The following is a 23692-nucleotide window of genomic DNA, read 5'->3' as shown; positions in this document are numbered from 1 at the left end:
CTTGCAGCAAACAGTTAGCCAAGTTACGAAAGCAAAGGAAAAGTTCTTAAAAGGAATTAAAAGTGTTATTCTAGGGAATCTATGATTGATAAGAAAGCAAAACCACCTTATTTATGATATGGAGAAAGTTTTAGTGGTCTTGACAGAAGACCAAACCAGCCACAACTGCCACGGCTTATGACGGGCTAAAAAGAAAACAAACAAACAAACAAAAACCCCAAAAAACCCAGCTACAACAACCCCTTAAGCCAAAGCCTAACTCTCTTCAACTCTGTGGAGGCTCAGAGAGGTGAGGAAGCTGCAGAAGAAAAGTTTGGAGCTAGTGGAAGTTGGTTCCTGAGGTTGAGGGAAAGAAGCTGTCTCCATGACATAAACGTGGAAGGTGAAGCAGCAAGTGCTCATGTAAAAGCTGCAGAAAGTTATCCAGAAGATCTAGCTAAGATAATTGATCAAGTGGTTGCATTAACAGATTTTTCAATGTAGACATTACAGCCTAGTATTAGAAGATGCCATCTAGGACTTTCATAGCTAGGGAGAAAAAGTCCATGCCTGGCTTCAAAGCTTCAAAGAGCAGGCTGACTCTCTTGTTAGGAGGGGCTAATGCAGCTGGTGACTTTATGTTGAACCCATTGCTCACTGACCCATTCTAAAACTCCTATGGCTCTTAAGAACTATGCTAAATCCACTCTGCCTGTGCTCTAGAAATGGAACAACAAAGCCTGGATGACAGCAGATCTGTAACACCACAGTTTACTGGATACTGTAAGCCCATTGTTGAGATCTATTGCTCAGAAAATAAGATTCCTTTCAAAATATCACCACTCATTGACAATGCACCTGGTCACTCAAGAGTTCTGATGGAAATATACAAAGAGATTAAAGTTTCATGCCTGCTAACACGACACCCATTCTACAGCCTATGAATCAAGGAGTAATGTTAACTTCCAAGTCTTACTACTTAAGAAATACATTTTGTAAGGCTATAATTGCCATAGATGGTGATTCCTCTGATGGCTCTGTGCAAAGTAAACTGAAAACCTTCTAGAAAGGATTCACCAGTCTAGATGCCATTAAGAACATTTGTGATTCATGGGAGGTCAAAATAGCAATATTAAAAGAGTTTGGAAGAAGTTGATTCCACCCCTCATGGATGATTTTGAGGGGTTTAAAATTTCAATAGAGGAAATAACTGCAGATGTGGTAGAAATGACAAGAGTATTAGAATTAAATGCAGAGCCTGCAGTTGTGAATAAATTGTTCCAATCTCATGATAAAACTTGAACAGATGAGGAGTTTCTTCTTATGAATGAGCAAAGAAAACAGTTTGTTGAGACAGAATCTACAGCTGGTGAAGATGCTGTGAACACTGTTGAAATGACAACAAAGGATTTAGAATATTCCATAAACTCAGTTGATAAAGCAGTGGCAGGGTGAGAGGACTGACTCCAATTTTGAAAAAAGTTCTGTGGGTAAAATGCTATCAACCAGCATTGCATGTTACTGAGAAACCTTTCGTGAAAGGAACTCAACATCAACTTCATTGTTGTCTTATTTTAAAAAATTGCCACAGCTACCCCAACCTTCAGCAACCACCCCCTCATCAGTCAGCAACCATCAACATCAAGGCAAGACCCTCCATCAGCAAAAAAAATTATGATTCACCAAATGATAATCTTAAAAAATGATTGTTAGCATTTTTTAGCAATAAGGTATTTTTTAATTAAGATATTACATTTTTTTAGACAATGATATTACACACTTAATAGACTACAGTAGAGTATAAACATAACTTTTATATGTACTGGGAACCAAAAAATTTGTGTGACTCATTTTATTGCCGTATTTGCTTTATTGCAATGTGTTTAGAACTGAAACTCCCAATATCTCTGAGTTATGCCTATAGGGCCTTTAAAGAGGTAATTAAATTTAAATGAAGTCATAAGGGCAGGGTCCTGATCCAATATGACTAATGTCTAATAAGAAGAGGAAGACACACCAAGATAGAAGAGTATTAACAAAAAACTATGTAAGGACACAGAGAGAAGGCCTTCTGCAAGATAAGGGGAGCTTCAGGAAAAAACAAACCTGCCAAAACCAGAAGAGCAATGAACATGAGGGGAACTTAAAATTATATCATTCAGGCCAGGCATGGTAGCTCAAGCCTATAATCCAGCACTTTGGGAGGCCAAGATGGGAAGATCGCTTGAGCCCAGGAGTTTGAGACCAGCCTAGGCAACACAGCGAGACTCCATATATACAAAAATTTTCAAAAACAAATTAGCCAGGCATGGTGGCACGTGCCTGTAGACCCAGCTACTCAGGAGTCTAAGGTGGGAGGATCACTTGAGCCCAGGAGTTCGATGTTACAATGAGCTATGATCAAAACTACAATAAGCTATGATCAAATTACTGTATTCCAGTCTGGGTGACAGAACAAAACTCTGTCTCTTAAAAAAAAAAAAAAAATTACATCATTCAAAAAACCTCTGGATGTTTATATTGGTAATAAGATATAGCGAAAATAATAGCTACTGTAAAGAATTTAAAAATTCATCATATGTAATAGGAATTAGACGTGTACTGTAAGGCTCCATACAATAGAAATCACATCAATAAAGTATATATTATAGGGCAATATATTTTGAACAAACTATGTAAACAACTACTCAACTACTCTAAAGATTTAATTTGCAAAATGGACATTTTAGTAATGGCATTTATTATAGATAGGAGATATAAGTTTTAAAAAACAAAACAAAATGCTTCCTAGTATTCAGAGTTGCCCAGAGGCAGGATAAAATGTCTTAATAGAAAATGAGTTCCCTCTCTCTCTCTCTCAAGGTGTTCAGGTTGGCTACATAACCGATTGAGAATGTTATAAAGGAGATTCAAGCATCAGAGATATTTGACTGAATCATCTCTCCAATCCCTTCCAATCCTTGGATGCTTTGTTCACAACTTTATTTTATTTTATTCTATTTTTTGAGACAGAGTCTTGCTCTGTCACCCAGGCTGGAGTGCAGTGGCCTTACCAGAGCACACTGCAACCTCCAACACACGGGCTCAGCAGTGATCCTCCTGCCTCAGCCTCCTGTGTAGCTAGGACGACTGGCACGCACCATCACACTCGGCCAATTTTTCTACTTTTTGTAGAGACAGAATCTCGTACTTGCTTAAACTGGTCCCAAACTTCTGGCCTCAAGCAATCCTCCTGCCTTGGCTCCCCAGAGTTTGTATTTTTCCCTAAGGGAAGGATCTGAGAACAAGAAATACTATCTTGGATTTCTGAAGTCCATATAAGCCCTTAAGAATTTTTCTCCTCTGTTCTCATTTAAAAAAAAAAAAAGAAACTATAAAAAGAATTCCTTGCTTTACATATATTTTTATATAAATAAACAGTATATGGTTGCCAGGAAGGTCTACAAACAATAGCAACATTTCTTTATTTTTTCCCACAGCAAGAATGGTTGGCAGGACTATTTTACAAGACAACTGAGAAAAGCACTAATAAGGTTAAGTCAAATAGACTAAAAAACAACAGTATTAAAATAAAACACCAAAAGAAACTTTTTTTTAATAGTATGACAACCAAAAAAATTATCCAAGCAACACAGAAACTGGCTGTTTCTAGTATGAATATGTAAATATCTAACCAACAGGCTGAGGTGGAATGTAATTTATTTCCTATGTTAAACTTCATTTGTTTATATCAGATTAATAAGAATTTTTCTCCTTGAAATATGTAAAACAGCACTTGGTGCATTTCTACTTCTATAATTAAAGAAAGAGTCCCAAAATGTGATGTTACTAGAAGTTCAGTGAGAGAAGTACATGCTAAGAATTCAACTAAAATAATATTGCAAATACAGAATCTGGGGTACCACTGATGACCTACTTGTCAATATAGGGCAGAAAAGGAATGCAAAGTAGGCAAGAAGTAAGAAGGTAATCAATTGCTCCTGTGACATAATTTACTCACTTCTGATCTCCCCTTCACTCACATTATGGGCATTTTGACTTAAAATAATATTTACTTTTAAAAACAATATTTACTTTGCCAAAATATAAAAGCACTGCCTTGGGGATACATACCTAAAAGCTGTTTCTGGAGCACTTCCAGTACCAGTCTGATCTTCGCAAAAACTTCAGATGGCGATGGATGTTCTAAGTCAGTCATTACAGATTCAAAACGAACAATAACTGTGTTAGGCTGGTTTTCTATCACAGCATAAAGAAATGGGCAAGATGCCAGAGGCCTAAGGATATACTTCAGTAGCATCTGACCTGAAAAATAATATGAACACTCATCAAAAATCACTAGAAGAAAGTTCTAAAAAGCAAGCATGACCAAAAAAAAATAAAGGTCCCCCAGCCTAACCAAAATACATACACTATAACATTACACATCAACCATTATGCACTACAGTTTTTCCAGTTTTTCCCACTGAAGTTTTCCAGATTGTCTATAGATTTTTATTTGAATTATTCAAAAAACCAAATAAAATAAATAGGAACTAGTATTTTTTTTAAAGAAAGGATCCAAGCCCTTAATAAAAAGGGTAATATTTATGACAATTCCCTTTGATGAATCAAGAGGCCAAACTCTTATCAGTACTGTCCAGAGAATATCTTACAATCTTTTCTGTCAGCCTTTTAACACTGGGCCTTCTAAGATTTCACATAAATGAAACAAAGTAACATGCTTTACCAAATGATTTAAGCTTGGTGTGTAGTTCTCCAAGAATAGAAAAGGCCAAGAGGACAGAACTGATGGGTGGCACAGGGGTCTTCTCCTCTTTCTGGGATTGTTCAGTGCATAAATGAAGTTCCGTTTGTAGGCAAGATTCTAAACTGCTGGTATCTAAGAAAAAGGGGGAAGAAATATCAGCTGTCTCAGCAATACAAGATGTTTCCACTTCTATTCCTTGGAGCCCATTCTTTACTGAGATTCCTAATGTAGTCTTATGATAATATACTTCTAAGGCAAGCAAATATTAATTATGACATACATGTCCTTGGTATCACTTTAAAACAGAAAATGACTTTTATTGGCACGTTCAAAGAATCAAACTAAGTACTAAAGAGATGATGTGTCTATAAGAAATCCTTACTAAATATGTTTGTTTTATGTTGTTTTTTAATTTTTTTAGAGACAGGGTCCCACTCTGTTGCCCAGGCTAGAGTGCAATGGCACAATCACAGCACACTGGCTTCAAGTGATCCTCTTGCTTCAGCCTCTGAGGTGGGACTACAGGTGTGTGCCACCATGCCTGGATAATTTTCAAATTTTTTTGTAGAGACAGGGTCTCGCTACATTGGTCAGGCTGGTCTCAAACTCATGCCCTCAAGCAATCCTCTCACTGTGGCCTCCCAAAGCCTGGGATTACAGGCATGAGCCACTGCACCCAGCCACTAAATATGTATTGAATAAGTGAATGAAGGCAACGAATAAAAACTGAGGTCCTAGTTTCATAGACCTCCTCTTCCATGGTCTTTATTAAATGGGAGTGTATGCTATGATGTAACAGAGAATTCAACACACCTGCCATCTTCTCTTAATTTACAGTCTAGTTGGAATAGAATCTAAAATTTTCTAGATTACACCCTTCAAAATACCCAATATACATACACGTTATGTGTATGTGTTATCTATGTACACACATACCTAATATATTTGTAAAAATAAATGAGTTGTTTTACTCTAGAGGGGGAAGGAAGTAAGATTTGTCATGCTGGCTCTTGATTTTTTTTTTTTTCCTGAGACAGAGTCTCTCTCTGTTGCCCAGGCTAGAGTGCCATGGTGTCAGCCTAGCTCACAGCAACCTCAGCCTCCTGGGCTCAGGCAATCCTCAGCCTTCCAAGGAGCTGGGACTACAGAGGTGCACCACCATGCCTGGCTAATTTTTTCTATTTTTAGCAGAGATGGGGTCTTGCTCTTGCTGAGGCAGGTCTCAAACTCCTAAGCTCAAGCAATCCTCCTGCCTTGGCCTCCCAGAGTGCTAGGATTACAGATGTCAGCCACCACACCCAGCCTTGATTTTTTTTTTTAAATCCAACAAGTAAAAGCAATTAAGGATAGTACTGAATCCTGTCTAGAAGTTCTAGAACAAGAAACAGGCTAGACACTGGCATTTCATATAACTGGAAAGTTTAGTTCCAGTGTATGTGTATCTATGTACACACATACACCCACAATGTATTTGGAGGCCAAAGTGGATATAGGAAAGGGAGCAGGGGGGAGACTGTGAGATTTCCCTTGAAATACACTAAATTTCAAGATCCCATGTTGGAAAACACACCAGGTATAACAGCATGACCTTTACACACACCCTCTGAAGTTTTACTTTCAAGGCAAACACCACATCAAAGAGGACTCACACCCAGAGGTGGGCAGAAGGGCTGACAGCCAAGTAGCATAAATTAAAGGCAGGGCCAGAGTAATCCTACTTCTTCACCTTGCAAAGCACCCCCTATCTCATGATTTTGTCACTATTTTTTTCCCCAAGGACTGAGAAAATTTGAGCCAAACCCCTCCTCTACCCACAAGCCCACTGTTCCCGTCTTCTTTTCTCAGCAAGAGAGAATGGCTGAACAGCTCCTTTAAGCTTTCTAGCCAAAATAAACCATTGGGATTAGAACAAGTATGCCCTACAGGCAGGAGACACAGTGTGGTCTCAAACTGCTACCACGTCCTCTAGCACACCCTCACTACATGGACCACAACCCCTCAATCATCTTTCCTTACTTTCCTAGAAAAAGGACAGAAAGAGAGATGTAAAAGAAGTAAGGTGAGGGCACATTAGTGACCCAGATGAGTTGGTTCTACAAAAGCATCTTGCTTAACATAAGAACTCAATATAGAGTTGGAAGATTATAAATGGAACCTCATCTACCAATACAAAACATGTAGAATATATTCAGACACCAAACTGGTTCAGGCAGATTAAGCAAAGCAGTCCACCTGAGGTCAGCAGCACCTTTTGATGGTGGGAACTTCCATACAATCAGCTTCTGCCACTCTTCTCCAAGGTGATATAGTATGTTCTGTTTCTGTATTGTGAGCTCCATGCTGAGAGATTTCAGTATTTTTAAATCAAAGCATTTTCTGGATTTTAATAACTTCAAGCATTTCTGTGCCTAGTGGTGAAATAGAATCATTGTTAAACATTCCATCTGGACTCAGGGCAATTAGAATATATTTGTATAATGATAAACGATACATGGAATACAAAATTTACTAAAAACAGGAAGAGCACTAATTGCTTATGCTTTGCAGAAAGCATTTAGTACCTCCTCTAGACGATGAGCAGCAGTGACATACTTCTTCTCTGTTAATGCACAATTGTATTCTTCAATAGCACTAGAAAACTGAAAAGTATAATATTTTATACATCCTATTATTTCAAGTCTGTTTATTTGTTTTCAAAATATGAAAAGAAAAAAAAACTGTATAGTCAGAGGATATCCACTGAATGAGACCAATCCGAAAAAAAGTAACTCTCACCACCAAAGCACTAAAGCTCAAGTTTACTAACCTCTTGCAGCTGTTTAAGCAAACTTAGTACAACTGAGTCTCTTTCCAATTGTTGCTTCAAGTCTGTAAATTCAGCAGTTGATACATGAAGATCCCGGCGGACCTAATTCATACATCAAAGGTAAGTACTTTTAAGCTATACCATACCTAAGAAATAAAACATTCATAGCTAATCAATAAGCTTTATTAGGTCAACATAATTTGCATTGAATTTTTTTTTTTTCTTTTAAAGACAGAGTCTCGCTCTGTCATCCAGGCTGGAGTACAGTGGCATGATCATAGCTTACTGTCGCCTCAAACTCGTAGGTTCAAGCTATCCCTCCCACCTCAGTCTCCCAAGTAGCTGGGACTACAGGCGAGTGCCACTACGCCAAGCTTCAAGTTGAAATTTAAATGCTAGTTAAGACTGGAATAAAAATCATAGAATGCAGTAAGAAAAGATCTTAGAGGTCCACCTAGGCCAAACCCTGATCCTATGCAAAAATACACATTCCCATCAACATAATATCCTCATGTAACCATCTATTCTTAATTTAGGCAGGTATCTTTCATGAGAGAACTCATCCACCCGGATTACCAGAAAGGCATCCCCATTGCCAAGTGATAACTCATTCTACAGTTGGACAGCTCTAACTACTAGAAAGATTTTTTACATTTAGGCAGAATTTACCTCCCTCTGTCCCACTGCATCAGTGACTTTACACCATCAATTATTTCCTGTCTTCAACCTCTGTCTAATTCATCTTCATTTATTCACTCATTCATGAAATGTATATTGATTGATAACTAATAGTGCGTGGCTTGTCCCACCAGATTTCAATGTTAAAAATTCCCCATTTTTAAGAAAAAATTCCCTCTACCTCAGCAACCACTCTACTTTTCAGCAGCTTCCTTATTTCTCTCCTCGCCCTCACAAACAGCTTTCTGAAATAGTGATCTATGCTCATTGCCTTTACTTTCTTACCTCTCATTCACTCTATACCTCACTGTGATCTGGTTTCTAGCCCCATCATTTCACCAAAACTGTGCTTGCCAAAAAATAAAACAAAACAATCAACTCCTTATTGCTAAATCCAAAGCATACATTACCAGTACAGTCATGCATCATTTAATGACAGGGATACATTCTGAGAAATGCACCATTAGGTGATTTCATCATCATGTGATTACAGAATGTACTTACACAAACCTAAATGGTATAGTCTACTTCATGCCGAGGCTATGTGGTATAGCCTATTGCTTCTAGGCTACAAATCTATACAGCATGTTACTATACTGAAGACTGTAGGCAACTGTGATACAATGGTAAATATTTGTGTACCTAAACACAGAAAAGGTACAGGAAAAATATAGTATAAAAGATGAAAAAAAAAAAAAAAATAGGGCAGTTACCATGAAGCTCGCAGGACTGGAAGTTGCTCTGGATGAGCCAGTGAGTGGTGAGTACATGTGAAGGCCTACTGTACACTGCTGTAGACTTTATAAAAACTGTATACTTAGGCTACACTAAATTTGTTTTAAAAATATTTTTCTTTATTCAAGAATAAATTAACCTCAGCTTACTGTAATTTTTTTACTTTAAACTTTTTAACTTTTTGACTCTTTTATAACACTTAGCTTAAAACACACATTATATTGCTGTATAAAAAACAAAAATATTTTCTTTATATCTTTATTCTATAAGCTTATTTTCTATTTTTAAAATTTTTTATTTTTTTTCAACTCTTCGAATTTTTCTGTTAAAAACACACACATTAGCCTAGGCCTACCCCAAGTCAAGATTATCAAGATATCTCTAGGCAACAGGAATTTTTCAACTCCATCATAATCCTATGGGACCACCATCATGCATGCTGTCCATCACTGACTAAAACTTCATTATGCAGTGCCTGACTGTATTTAACTATTTAACAGTACACTGTTTCTTTCCTTCTAAAACATTCTTTACCCTTAGTTCCATGATACCATTCTTTACTGATTTTCCTCTCAGTTCTCCAGCCATTCCTTTTTGACTTTCTTTTGGGAGCTTCATTTTCCTTCTAACCCTTCCATCCATACATATTGATACGCCTTTATCCCTGGTTGTCTTCTGACTCTGAACCAGTGGTTCTCAATGAGGGGTGACTTTGCTCAACCCTCACCCAGGACATTCGGCAATGCCTGAAGACACTGGTTGTCACACTGAAGGAGTTCTACTGGCATCTAGTGGATGGAGGACAGAGATACTGCTAACATAATACAATGTATAGGGCAGACTGCCACAACAAATTATCCAATCCAAAATATCAATAGTGTCAAGGCTGAGAAGCCCTGCTCTACACACTCTCTCACAGCAATCCTGTCCATTCCACGGCTTCAATTACTAAGTGCTGTTATCTCAAGTCCACATCATTTTCCTAATCTCCAAACGTGTATATGGGTGGGTGGAGGTGCAAACTGTCCACTAAAATCCATCTTCCTTTTTTCCATATTAATGGCAGCCAAACAGATTATATATTTTAGCCTCTTTCATAGTCAGGTGTGATCATGTCTAAGATCTTACCAATGGAATGTTAACAAAAGTGATGTGTACCCAATCCTGAGTCTTAGGAAAATAGATGTGCCTCCTCCATGCCCTCTCTTTGCCCTTAACCTCCTGCCATAACCTGGGCATTAGAAGAGACCAGATTGAACAATGCAAACAACAAAACCCTAAGAGCAGTATTTCTCATACAGTAATGTATATACATTTCACTTGGTGAATCTCATTAGAATGCAGATTCTGCTTCCATATGTCTAGACTAGGGCCTTGGATCCTGCATTTCTAATGAACTACCAGTTGTCAATGCTGCTGCTCTATAGACTTTTGGGAGACAATTCTCTAGAGGTCTCTCACATTTCTACACCATCTTGCAAATGGGACAGTTACTGTCTTTAGTTCTGGGCTCTCTTTTCAAGGATGTCTATGTAGTAAACAGCCTTGGAAGATAGAGATGGTGTCTCCTACAAAAGGGAGACATATTTGCTAATTATAAAATATTCAGATTCCTTAAGCTCAGGAGTCCTCTAATACAATCCACTGCACAATGTCCTATAGGAATTGTGACTGGGGTCACTGATACAAAAATGCTGATACTCTAGGTACTGCTATAATAAGCTGTCAATCATCTCTCACCCAAGAGACATGTCTTCTCCAAGAACCCATGAAACTATAGCAGGCTAACTTGTTGACTTGCAAGTAGGTTATAATCTCAGATCCCCTTCATTTCTTGACACAGACTACACTAGAACAGCCAGGCCTTAGATTGTAGAGTTAGCTTGCTTGCTGAACTACTACAATTAAAAAATAAAACATGTTCATAGAGGGAAGTACAACTCAATGGAAATCAATGCGGGGGGAGGGGATGGATGAAACCTACCTAACGGGTACAATGGACAATGACGAGCACACTTACAACCCTGACTCAAGCATTATAAAAGTGATACTTGTACTCAAAATCATTTGTACTCCCGTAATACTTTGACATTTTTTTTTAAAAAAGCATCTTGTTTGAGCCATTGCATTTCAAGGTGACTTTTTTCCTTTTGTTTTTCTTTTTTTTTTTTTTTCCGCTTTCTCTTTTTTGAGACAGGGTCTCACTCTATTGCCAGGCTAGACTGCAGTGGTATCATCATAGCTCACTGCAACCTCCAACTCCCATGGTCAAATGATCTTCCTGCCTTAGTCTCCCAAGTAGCTAGGACTAGAGGCATGTGTCACCATACCTGTGCTATGTTGCTCAGGCTAGTCTTGAACTTCTGGCCTCAAGCGATCCTCCTGCCTCAGCCTCCCAAAGTGCCAAGATTACAGGCATGAGCCACCATGCCAGGCCTTCTCTTTTTGTCTTCCTTCCTTCCTTTCTTCCTTCCTTCCAACAGTCACTTCACTTTAATACAATCCCAACTGCCTATGCTAGGCCATTTGGACTTACATATCCTACAGGCACCTTAAATTTAAACTTCTCATCCCCCATAGAAAACCTGCTCTTTCTGTAGGTTCTCGATTTCAGTGAAGGGAACGATCAATGACCTAGCTCCCTCGTTATCCCTAACCTCTGCATTTTTCACTCCCCACATCAACAAGTCCCCAAGATCCTACCTCTCAAATGTCAGTAGGATTTACCCATTTTTCTCCATCTCCACTGCCACTGACTTTACAGCAGGTCACTGCCCTGTTTTTCCTGGATCACTTTAACTGCGTGCTAACATTTTAACTGCCTTCTCATACCCCAGTCTCATTTCCCTCAAGTCCTTTCTTCAAACTACAAGCAGAATGAGATTCCTAAAATTCAAATCTGATTTCACTCCCTTGTTTAAAACCCTCTATGGTTCCCACGTGCTAAGATATCAAGATAACGTCTATACTATTAACGTGATATTCAAGGTCCTTGCTTACCTTTCCAATCTCATCTAAAGTCCCATCCCACCATATTCCCTAAACATCAGTCTCACGAAATACTCCCCAAAAGTGACATCTCTCCATTATCTCCATGCCTCTCTACCTACCTAAAACACTTATGCTTACGGCTACCTAAAATACTCTTTTTTCCCCTGTCACCTACCTACCTATCACTTCAGGTCTTGGTTTGGATACTGTTTCCTACAGAAAGACATCCTTAGCTACATCTCCTCTCTCTAACTGGATTATTCATATTTAGTATTGTGTCACACTATTTTACTCATCTATATCAGACATGAGATTCACACTTTGAAATAAAAAACTGTCTTATTCAGCAACTATTACAGTATTTGGCACCTTGTTAGTGGTCAATAAATACAGTAAATGACTGACTAAAGCTCTGACATCTACCTATTTAATCTAATCCCCCTTTTTGAGCCATTACTTTGAATCTTTCTCACATAAAACAGGGCTTCAAATATTGAAAGTGTTTCTTTTCAGGGCTAAACATCCTCAGTTTCTTTCACTGTACTTCAAATGGTAGTGTTCAGGCCTAGACCTTCTCATCTGGACCATCATCTTTCAAAATACAACAATGAGAACTGTTTAAATCTCACTAGCCATAATCTGGCCAGCAAAAGATACAGAGAGCCAATTATTGCCTTGTTCCAGACACTTTGTTTCTAATAGCACAGTTTAATATTGCACTGTTGACTCAATGATCAACTAATTACAAAAACACTCTATTTTTTGAACTATGCCAGGGTTGCAGAGAAACATTTATTTTTATTAAAACTCTTAATCACAATGATTGGTTAATGGGCTGCTAAACAGATTTTCTATTTAATCTGTTGCTTCTTTACTTGTGATTCTAGTTTTCTAGAGAACTTTTGAAAAACATATTTGTTCACTTTCCTTTTTTAATAACCATCACATATGGAACAGACTTGAGATTACCTCAAAATCATGATTTTGGATATCAATGAGCCCTAAGCAATAATTTAGAAATAGATACAGAAGACACCTAAGTTTGGACTTTGTTTAAACCTCTCATATCAGCATGCTTTCTTTCAACTGCTTACATTTCCTAAAAGAAAACTGTAGGAGAAAAATCCTGGTGAGATAATACATGTGCAAATGTTTTTAAAAATTATAAAGGAAATATTTCTGTTTCTGTACTGGGTTACTTCTTTTTGTGATGATAGCACTCCAGCAAACATGGTAAACATTTCTAAAACCCACCAGACTTTCCATAAGAAGTACATCAAGCACCAGCTCACAAAGTAACACTATACAAGAAGGGCAAGGAACCTCTCTGTATGACCATAGAGAGTGGCTTTATGACAGGAAGTAGAGTGGTTATGGTGGGCAAAACCAACCCATTTTCCAGAGGAAGGCCAAAAAACAAAGAAGATTGTCTTGAAGCTTAAATACGTTGAGGTCAGCTGCAGATCTAAGAGGATGCTGGCCATTAAGAGATACAAGCATTTAAACTAGAAGACAAAAGGCCAAATGATCTAGTTCTATGCTTCACCTGTTTTTATTTTATTATGAAGATAATAAAATCCAAAGATTTTTTTCATTTATAAAGTACTATTCAAATGTGAGACATTATTATAACTTAAAATTTTTTTCCATGAAGTTATTTAAATTGCAGTTTGGGAAAATATTTCTATTTTAGAATTAAAGTCACCCTACAATCATTTAGTTCAACCTCCATTTATCAGTTAGGAAAGTGAGATCTTGAAAAGTTGTACAGAATTGAGTTGTCTTAGGAATTAAGAAGCTGAACTGCCTCCCTACAAACCTACCCAGTATAACAAGTTATTCTTACCTCACTCTCTATCCTGGACTTCAGCAGGTCAATGTCTTCAGATAACTTATCCACCTGGGTAACCAAGCCCTGTGCACTCTGCATGCTAGGCAGGAATTCACTGTACTTCTTGCTAATCATATTGCACACCTCGCCCTATAAGACAGAAGGGAATTATAACATAACACAGTGAGATGAGTACAGATCCCTGTTAAAAATATACAGCTCATCTTCCATAAAGTATCTTCCATGTTAGAGCCTTCTTGCCAGTTACCCATTCCCATTCACTTTCCCTCCAGGCCAACTGATTTCTTTCAAAAACACATTTTTCCCATTCCCGTGACATTATGAGGGTACACAAAGACAATGATTCAAAACATCGGTACGTACCCAACGAATATGTATAATTATTATTTGTCAATTAAAAAAATTAAATTAAAAGAAAAAAAAGAAGACAATGATCACCAAATCCTAACAGTGCATAAGAGTTGTACAAATTCTGGAAAAGAGAAAAATAAAGCCATTTCTCATATTGAACTATATCAGACTGTAGTTATCAATTTAAATTATATATGAAATAGAAAAGGAAATAAATGGATAAATTAAATCCATAATCTGTATATCATAATCAATGTATTAATTTCTATTTTCTTGCCTATAAAACTTTATGGGGCCTAATCTTAAAACTCTAAATTAATTTGAGTTTCATCATCTCCTTTAATTCAAACTAACTTAATAAATTATTGAATATTTTCCAATGAATTATTCAGTGCTTTGGAAGGTAAAAGAATAAATTATGCTTGCCCTCAAATAAATTCCTTTTAGGTAGGAAAGATACTATATCCTTCAGTAACAAGAATACAAGGCTGAAATGTAATACAGCAACAGAATTGCAAAGTCTTCCAGGAGCACAAATGAGAAAGAGATTCCCTCCCCCTCAGAGAAAATAAGGATATTTTTTATGTAGAAGACTACATTTGAAATGGAACTTGAAAAATGAGTAGAAATACTACAGGTAAAGGTAAAGACAAAAAAACAGCAACATAAGCAAAATCTGGGAACTAGTTTAAAAAAAAAAATTGGGTCTGTTTAGAGCACAGAAAGTAATTCTCAACTGGCTCAAGATTCAAGTTGGTAAAGGAAACTGGTGAAATGAAAGATAAGTTAAGTCCAAAACACATAGGAGCCTTGAGTGCCATGTTAGGGTAGCTTAATAGCCTGTCCTCTTTTCATCACATTAAAAAGTGGTGAAAAATCCTAAAGCCATGTTAAAGAAGAAATGTCAGTGACATAACTACTTAAAACTTAGGAAATCACTTTCGTAAAATCAAGAGTTGTTAGGAAGAGAGCTATACCTGTGCCTTTATGGTGCATTCCAAACTTGCTCCCTTAAATCCAAACTTAGGCAGGCAGTATACATGATTTTAAATGAAAGCAACTAAAGTGTAGGCAAATACTGGCAAGGTAACATTAGTACAAAGTGAAATTGCGTGTGGCTATGTGCTTTTTGGTTTTGTATCAATCGAAGGCAGCAAGGTCCATGTATGTACCACTGACATGTTTTATAACATTCAGCACAGCCTCAAGGGCTTGGGCATGAAGAAGAGTTTTAAAAATATATTGAGGGTTTTTTTTTTTTTTAAATGTCGGGGAGGAGAATGGTGAGATCCTCCCAGAGCTATTATATTATAATATTCATCAACAAATAGAAAAGTGGATGGAAGAGAGAAACACTCACATATGGGGCGAGGGGGTCCTGCCCACTTTTCTATGTCTCTCTTACCCTCGTTCCCTAGATACCTCCGTGCTTCCAGCCGAACCCCCCGCTCTGCCCTCTCGTCTCCCCCCCCCCCCGGCGCACCCCTCCCCTCCCCAACCCTCCCCAGCCCCGCCCCCCAACGCTCCCGGCCCCCGCCTCTTCCTCCCCACAGCCCTAGGCCTCCTCCCCTCCTCAGTCCCCAACCCCTGTCTGGGCCCCCCTCCAAGCTCCCTCCTCAATCCACACACTTCTCAGCCCTCTCCTCATGCTCCCCACTTAGCCCCAACGCCCGGATCTCCCCGACAGGGCCCACCGCGCCGGTGCCCGCGCTGGCTGCCCTCGGCCCCCCACCGCTCTCCCCAGTCCCCTCACACACGGACCCGGCCACCCTTCCTAGTCAGCCGACAGCTGCCCGGCCCTCACCTTGATCTCCTCCACCCGCCGGGTCAGGCGGCTGATCCGGGTGCCCAGATCCTCCTTCTCCAGCCTCCCTGAGTGTGCCAAAACTTCTGTCACGAACGAGGCCATGATCACGACAGGAACCAACGGTGACTGGACGACTCTCTCACAGCTTCTCGTAGCCAGCGCGGCAGCTCCCGTCCCGCGACGACCTGGACGCACGGCCTGCCGGGAAACCGAGTCTCGCCGGGCCCACAACGCCGCAAGGAAAGCGAGAGCCGCACTACAACTCCCAGCGGGCATCGCGCCAGCGCCAGGGTGGGAGTTCCACGGTGTCCCGGAGTTGGCAAACCGTAGGGAGACGCGTTTACCTCCTCCGCTGGTTTCAAATAGCTTGTCTCTTCCCGCCCGGTTTTTTTCACTAGAAGAAATTAAATGTTTTTATCTGGTAACAGTCCTAACTGAACCTTTCTCAACTTCAAAACGCTTACCTGTGAAATTAGCCGAGAGACCTAACAAGCCCATCTCGATCTTTTTTCATTACACATTCACTTTTATTGGGGCCCCAGTGGCCATCAGAATCTATGAATGGCGCCCTCTGGAGTTGTGCGACGAAGTGGCGTCGCCTCATTATAAATAAGAGGCTGCCTGTAATTGCACTCTTTTTATATTACATCTAGGTAATACATTACATATTTATATTACCTAGGTAATATAAATAACATCAGTCCTGTGTGGACTAGAACAAAATACTTCACACTTTCTATTAATATTAGAGGTTACAAATAAATTTTACCAAAAGCTTTCTAAAACTAAGTTTCATTATTTTAATGCACTACATACAAAAAGATGTTTACAATATACTATGTATAGTTTGATTCTTTTTTAAAAATTAATAAATATGTATATAAAGGATGTACACCAAATTATTTCTTTGGGTGGTGGATTTATGGTGTTTATTCTCTTTTCTTTCCTTGCCTTTCTATTTTTCTGCAATAAACATATACAGTCCTCCCTCGGTCTGAGGGATACTGGTTCCAGGCAGGACTCCCCTCATATTAAACTCAGCAGATGCTCAAGTCCCTTATATAATATGGTGTAGTGTTTACAAATAACCTGGTACAAATCAACGTAAATACTATGTAAATAGTTGTTACACTGTATTTTTTATTTGTATTATCTTTCATTGCTGTTGTTCTTGTTTTTTGTATTTTTTGAGACAGGATCTCACTCTGTTGCATGTGCAGTGGCGCAGTCATAGCTTACTGCAGCCTCGAACTCCTGAGCTCAAGCCATCCTCCTGCCTGAGTCTTCCAAGTTAGCTGGGGCTACAGGTGCGCCACCACCCCCATCTCAGAATATTTTTGATCCGCAATTGGTTGAATCCAAGGACGCAGAGGGCAGACTGTACTGCTTTGATTAAAAGGTTATCTTTCCTTTTTTAAAAAGGTATCTTGTGAGGGTTGACCTTCAAGTAGGCACTGACCCTAAAGTCGCTGAAAATTTTAAGTGTCTGCGAGACAACCTTCTTATCCTAGTAAAGCAAGAGCAGCTTCCTGTGCCCTGAGCGAAGGAAATGAAACAGGGGTTGAGACAGGAAGTACTGAAGATAGCCATAACACTCTGCGAAGCCCTCTCCTTGGAAAATCAAATCAATTTCTCTTTGGTAGACCTGTCAGCCTTACTTTGAATTCTATCTAACTGCCACTAATAATAAATGCTCAATGACAAAGAAGGACAGAACTACAGATGAAATTTCTGGAAACTTGTATTGCATATTTATTAAGCAATTATTACATAGTAGTCACTGTGCTAGGTCTGGGGATTCAAAATATGTGAATATATATAGGAAAATATAATTACTATTTTGTAGGTAGATAAGAGATGGCTCCAGATTTAGTGGGCCCTAAATCTTACACAGTTGCTGGGAGAGGGAAGACTGTTTAAGGAAAAGAATATAAAATAATGAACAAGAAATTAGGTTCAAGACTTGGGAAAGGCCTGTGCAAGTAACAAGCCCTGAAGCTTAATCTACCTCTGAGGGAGTGCAAAGGGCACAGAAAATACTGAAAGAGGAGCACCCAGTCTGACTGAATCACGGAAGTTTCAGTGTTAAATGAAATTTATAGGAGGCCATTGGTTTGGACTGAGCTCCTACACTAGGCCCAACAAACCAAACCAAAATGGAGTCACTCATGCTAAAGTTCTACTTTGCCAAAGCAAAACTAAGCTGTCTATCCAACCTTGTGAGAGACAGTAGCCAAATTCCCAAACAGCTCATTTCAATGGGCATGGTAATGCAGCTTCCTGTCTTAATTTTTACAAAAAAGTAACCCGATGTCAACCAATCATTTATTTTTCTATTATTCTGTGTCCCTGTTCCCACCTTACAAAGAAAGTAACTTTGAAACAACTGATCCACTTTTTGGCCTTTGTTTCTCCCTTCTTTAGCCCTTTTCTGTCTATAAAACCAACTTCCTTTGCTCAGCCCATTAGAACACTTATTTCATTTTAGAATGGAGTGTTGTCTGATTCTAGAATCACAAATAAAGCCAATTAAGATCTTTAAACAAAGTTTGTTGTAATTTTGCGTTTTGACAAACAGTAAGGAGGAATCTGAACTGAGACTTGAAGGAGGTGCTACTCTGAAGTTGAGGTTCTGGAATCCTCCCTATCCATACATGCCCACAAACACAACTGCATAAGCTCCCATCTCTTCCTGAACAGAGACCACTGGATGAGGTAAAGGCTTTTCCTCAAGGTCTAAGGGAAAGACAGGGAAGAGCCAGAGTTAGGTTGAGAAAGGAGAAGAATGAGCACGTGAAATGGAGTGGGACTGCTAAGCACACAGTCAACATATGAAAGAAGTAAGGAATACTTGAATAAAAAAAAAAGAAATTATTAAGTGAATGGGTTCTGTCTTCCCCCACTAACCTGACCTTTATAGTTCACACTCATGGTTTATATGTCTCCCAATTCACATATTTTTCACAAATCAGCAGGAAAATGCAAGGAAATCTGGAGCGATGTCTGAAAGGATGCCTCCTGACCTATCATGGCTCACACATACATGACCCACCTGTACTCAGGAAGCAAAGTATCAAACACAATTCTAGCCCAGGACAGTACAAGCAGACAGCATTTCCAAGTTTTCGTACTATTTGCCATTGTGTTCTAAAAGCAGCAGGAGCCTACAATTTGAAAGAGCATTCCATTTGCTTCAAAATAGCATGAAAGAGGGGCGGGTGGGTGCAGGTGTGGATGAAACAAGATTGGTGCAAGTGGATAATTTTTGAAGCTGAATGATGCAATTAATGAGATTTCTTTATACCATTTGCTCGACTTTTGTATATGTTTGAAATTTTCTCTAATAAAACATAAAAGAAAAAAGAGCATTCCAGATGATTCCACAGGCCTCTCTCCTCCTTCACGTCACTGATAATCCTGGTACACCAGACCGTTTAGGTATTGAGACGTCAGTCAGATAAAGGCAAGATCCTCCTTTCTCAGGAGACGCTTCCTCCTTGAGGGCTGTCTCTGCTTTCCCTTCATATCTGCCACGCAGTGTGCAGCAGATCTAAATAAGAACAGGGGTGAACACATTAGTCAGACATTTATGACTTCAATGTAAGAAATCCCGTTTTCTTCTGTGTCTTGCCATAAAGACTAACCCTCACTCACATGCCGTGTCACCAGTGTGCTAGAGCAGGGCAGAAGAAATCACTGCTGCAGCGTGTGGACAAGAACATGAAATGTCCCAGTCCCAGCTGCCTGGCTCTGGGCTGGGTCTGTTGTTTACCTGCTGGGGGACCTTGGCAAGTTACCTAATGTGTATCACACAGTGGCAGTGTAAAAATTAAATATGGATAAAGTATCTAGCCAAAAGTCTGACATTTAGCCATACTCAGTAAATGCAAATTATTTCCTTTCCTGTCAGAACCTGCTACTTGGCAGCAGCAACAAACAAGAATGGAAGCTGGTATGATTGCCAGCTATTTATAGCTGCTGTCCCAGCAGAAGCAGGAACCTGGGGAGGATATATTCTGGGTTTGGGTAGGTTCCCTGGATTAAGGAATTTTTTTTTTTTTTTTTTGAGACAGACTCTCGCTCTATTGCCCGGGCTAGAGTGAGTGCCGTGGCGACAGCCTAGCTCATAGCAACCTCAAACTCCTGGGCTTAAGCGATCCTACTGCCTCAGCCTTCCGAGTAGCTGGAACTACAGGCATGACCCACCATGCCCAGCTAATTTTTTCTATATATATTTTTAATTGTCCAGATAATTTCTTTCTATTTTTAGTAGAGACGGGGGTCTCACTCTTGCTCAGGCTGGTCTCAAACTCCTGACCTCGAGCGATCCACCTGCCTTGGCCTCCCAAAGTGCTAGGATTACAGGCTTGAGCCACCGCGCCCAGCCTAAGGAATTTTTAATTTTTTTAAAACAAACATTTTTGGTCTTTTATTTACAAAAATATTAAATGATAAATTTATAAAATATATAGATAAGCACAATAAGGAAGTAAAAACTACTCATAATCCTACCACAAAAATAACCATGGTTAACATTTTGTGGTATACACACACATACATGCATGCATTTTCGGTGAAAGTGAAATTGCAGTCTATATATTCCATATACTGTTTCGTCACCTGCTTTTCTCACTTAACATATCAAAAACATTTTTCATGCCACTGAAATTTCTTCTACAGTATCACTTTAAAAGAGCTGCCTCGTAGTAACCAGAATTTAACAATTATTAATATTTCAAAGAACATTTTCATACATTTTTGTATATATTCATGATAAATTAGGTAAATTTCCTGAAGATAAGGTACTGGGTTAAAGTATGCATATATATAAAAGTATAAAACATGAAGTCCTGTTGCCCTCTCAAAATATTATATCAATGTATATTCCTAGAACATCATTCTTGTGATCTCAGAACTGCAGGATGATTTTACCTTTATGAATTTATTCATTAAATATATATTGGTGTCTTGTTGTATGGCTTTTTTGCCTCTCATGGGGACCTTCCCCCAGAATCCACACCCACATCTGATCTCAGACACACCCCCAAACCCAAACATTGCCAATTCCCGACACCTGCTTCAGCTGCTGCCCGGAAAACTGAAACAAGAACCCTCTCCAAATGTGAAAGATCTTCCACTCAAGCCTTCGAAAAGTAGTCTGTGCTAACCAGTCCCTGAGCCACTGTTCTGCTCTTCTCTCTGCCTCTGTGGTGGAAGCCACTATGCCCTGGAGTTGCCGTGGGAAAGTCCAGCTCGGGGGGCTGCTCCTCTCCCTCCTTGGCTGGCTCTGCTCATGTGTCACCACCGTCCTGCCCCAGTGGAAGACTCTTACTCTGGGACTGATCGAAATGGAGACCTGGATGATGGGGCTGTGGCAGGTCTGCGTGAATCAGGAGGAAGTTGCCACTGTGTGCAAGGCCTTTGAGTCCTTCTTGTCCCTGCCCCAGGAGCTCCAGGTAGCCCGCATCGTCATGGTGGCCTCCCACGGGCTCGGCCTGTTGGGGTTTCTGCTGTCCGGCTTTGGGTCTGAATGCTTCCAGATTCACAGGATCAGATGGGTATCCAAGAGGCGGCTCTGCCTCCTGGGAGGGACTTTGGAGGTCTCAGCTTCAGCAACTACTCTCTTTCCAGTCTCCTGGGTGGCCCACGCCACAATCCGGGACTTCTGGGATGACAGTGTTCCTGAGATTGTACCTCGGTGGGAGTTTGGAGATGCCCTCTTTTTGGGCTGGGCTGCTGGTATTTTCCTAGCTCTTGGTGGGCTACTCCTCATCTTCTCAATCTGCCTGGAAAAAGAAGACGTGCCTTCTCCCACAGTGCCCCCCTCCTGTGCTCCAGTGGAGGAGTCAGACAGCTCCTTCCACCTCACGCCAAGACCCGGGAACCTGGTCATCTAGGACTGGCTTCTGCCAAGGAATCTCTGGAATAAAGGAATGTCAGTAGAATCCTTTCTCTTCCTTATCCTTCCTGACTCTATACTTGCTTGCCTCATTTTGGCGGGGATGGTCACTGTCCCAGGTGTCCAGGGTATGATTATCTTGGTGATATGGTGGTCCTCATTTCAGAATAAAAAATCAAGGCACAATGTCTAACAAACATGTCCTTCTGACTTGAGATTTTATTTGGATAAAAATTGTTTCAAACTCATAACATTAATTATATACTTGATTCTTTTATTGATAAGGAAAAATATATACAAAATTGTATCCATGAAAATCTAGTGTGAAGAGGCACACACTGTATGTATAGCTAGAAAAGTTTATGAAGGTGCCTTGGCAAAGTTAAATGAATTATTGGCCCAGAACAGCACCTTAGGGTAGGAATCCTCCTTACACCCGTTTTCAGCCTCAGGTACGCAATTTAAAAGGGAGCTTCCCAATATACCCTTGCTGTTTTGTAGATGCTTAATATCCCAAAGGGGAGACACCGTCTTGTTTGTGCTCCGTTAGGAGGCTCTGAGTCATCTGGTCTGTGTGCCCCACCTGAAGGGAACAGTCTGAGGGAGTGGGTGACCAACCCTGCTGGTTTGCTGGGACTCAGTACTTTCAGCGCTAAAACCAGGAAAGTCCCAAGCAAACCTGGACAAATTGGTTCTTTTAGAGTGGCTGTGTCCAAGTCCTGCCCAATGTGAGTGCGTAGAGAGAATTAGCTCCTGAGAAATGTCTTTTACCATGTGCAAAATCACAGTATAAACCCCTTAAATTTTAACCCAAATGTCAGCAGACCTACCCAGGCTGTGGCTACAAATAAAGTCCCATTTATTTCAAATAAACAATCCGCATTCCTCTGCTTGCTCCTCCTGCACGGGCAGGCGCTCTACACCCCATCCCAGGTCTTCCTCCGGCACTTCTGCAAGTCCTCAGGGAGGAGCCTCACGTTGCTCAGAAACCTGTCTGTCAGCTGCAATTGTCCCGCAGTATCCACCCTGGTCCCCTCACTACCACCTGTCCCCTACTCCTGTCATCAGTTGAAGAAGAATCACCATTGACCCTGCCGGCAATGCCCAAGGGAGAACAGCTAAGGGGGATGGCTCCCAATGTCCCCAAATAGGTCACTTCTCTAGGCTCAGGGGCATGCTGGGTTCCTGGAAGCACTAGTAGACTCCTCCCTCCCCGAGCTGGTGCTCTGCTTTTCCAGCTTAGCTCTGAGACCTCACGACACCCCTCACTTGCTGATACAAAAGCCCTGACATCACGAGATAGCCACCCCACTCAACAACAAGATGCACATTCTGGCACCAGAATAAACAAATTTGCCAGAAGAGCCCAGGCCAGTTCCCTCCTTAGAAAATTACCATTTTGCCCTGAGGAAATGGAGTCTGCACAGGTATGACTTGATCTTCTGCAGCTTCTCCCTTCTTACCCACAGTAGGATTCTCTAGGAGTCATAGTTTCTCTAGAAAACTCTTTATTCTTTTACGTAAGTTCTTTTGTGCATGTCCATTTGACACACACAAATCCAAATGACCCTTAGGTAAATACAGCTCTGAGTGAGTAGAAGGGGGCAGTTTGCATCCAAGTTGTATCCTGGCCTTCAGAACACTGCTTCCAATGCCCATTTTATTAACATCAGCTATCCCTTCTTAATAAAGTTTCAAAGCTCTTTGGGCCAAGTTTCAATCAGGGGTGAGATTCAAAAATCCAAATGTTTTCTTGACCCCACAGTATCTACAAGAGGGAACCACTTCATCATTCATCCATCTGATCATGTATTCACTCATTTAATAAACATTTTTTTTTTTTT

The 23692-nt window shown here is 40.1% G+C and overlaps 2 protein-coding genes across 3 annotated transcripts in view; one reads left to right on the top strand and one right to left on the bottom strand.

Moving 5' to 3' along the window:
* The window catches only part of ZW10 (zw10 kinetochore protein), a 37542-nt gene extending 21341 nt beyond the window's left edge, over positions 1-16201 (bottom strand). The window contains exons 1-7 of one of the 2 annotated variants that reach the window (XM_045556547.1): positions 15947-16201; positions 13786-13920; positions 7536-7637; positions 7291-7368; positions 6978-7137; positions 4709-4861; positions 4093-4284 (exon numbers count right to left, since the gene is read on the bottom strand). In XM_045556547.1, coding sequence (XP_045412503.1) covers positions 4093-4284; positions 4709-4861; positions 6978-7137; positions 7291-7368; positions 7536-7637; positions 13786-13920; positions 15947-16051 — 925 coding nt within the window. In that variant the 5' untranslated portion in view covers positions 16052-16201. The remainder of the gene's footprint in view (positions 1-4092; positions 4285-4708; positions 4862-6977; positions 7138-7290; positions 7369-7535; positions 7638-13785; positions 13921-15946) is intronic. The other variant, XM_045556548.1, reaches the window with a different exon arrangement.
* Positions 16202-21168: 4967 nt separating this feature from the next.
* CLDN25 (claudin 25) lies at positions 21169-21846 on the top strand. The gene has a single exon (XM_045556867.1). The coding sequence runs from the start codon at positions 21172-21174 to the stop codon at positions 21844-21846; it is 675 nt and encodes a 224-aa protein (XP_045412823.1). The 5' UTR covers positions 21169-21171.
* The last annotated feature ends 1846 nt before the right edge of the window (positions 21847-23692 follow it).

The sequence above is a fragment of the Lemur catta genome, chromosome 7 (assembly GCF_020740605.2).
Source record: "Lemur catta isolate mLemCat1 chromosome 7, mLemCat1.pri, whole genome shotgun sequence".
Classification (NCBI taxonomy): domain Eukaryota; kingdom Metazoa; phylum Chordata; class Mammalia; order Primates; family Lemuridae; genus Lemur; species Lemur catta.
Note: the sequence above shows the minus strand (reverse complement) of the source record. Positions and strands in the feature narration are given on the sequence as shown.

Excerpts from the sequence above, each read along its gene's own strand:
- CLDN25 (XM_045556867.1), top strand. The coding sequence starts at position 21,172 with ATGCCCTGGAGTTGCCGTGGGAAAGTCCAGCTCGGGGGGCTGCTCCTC.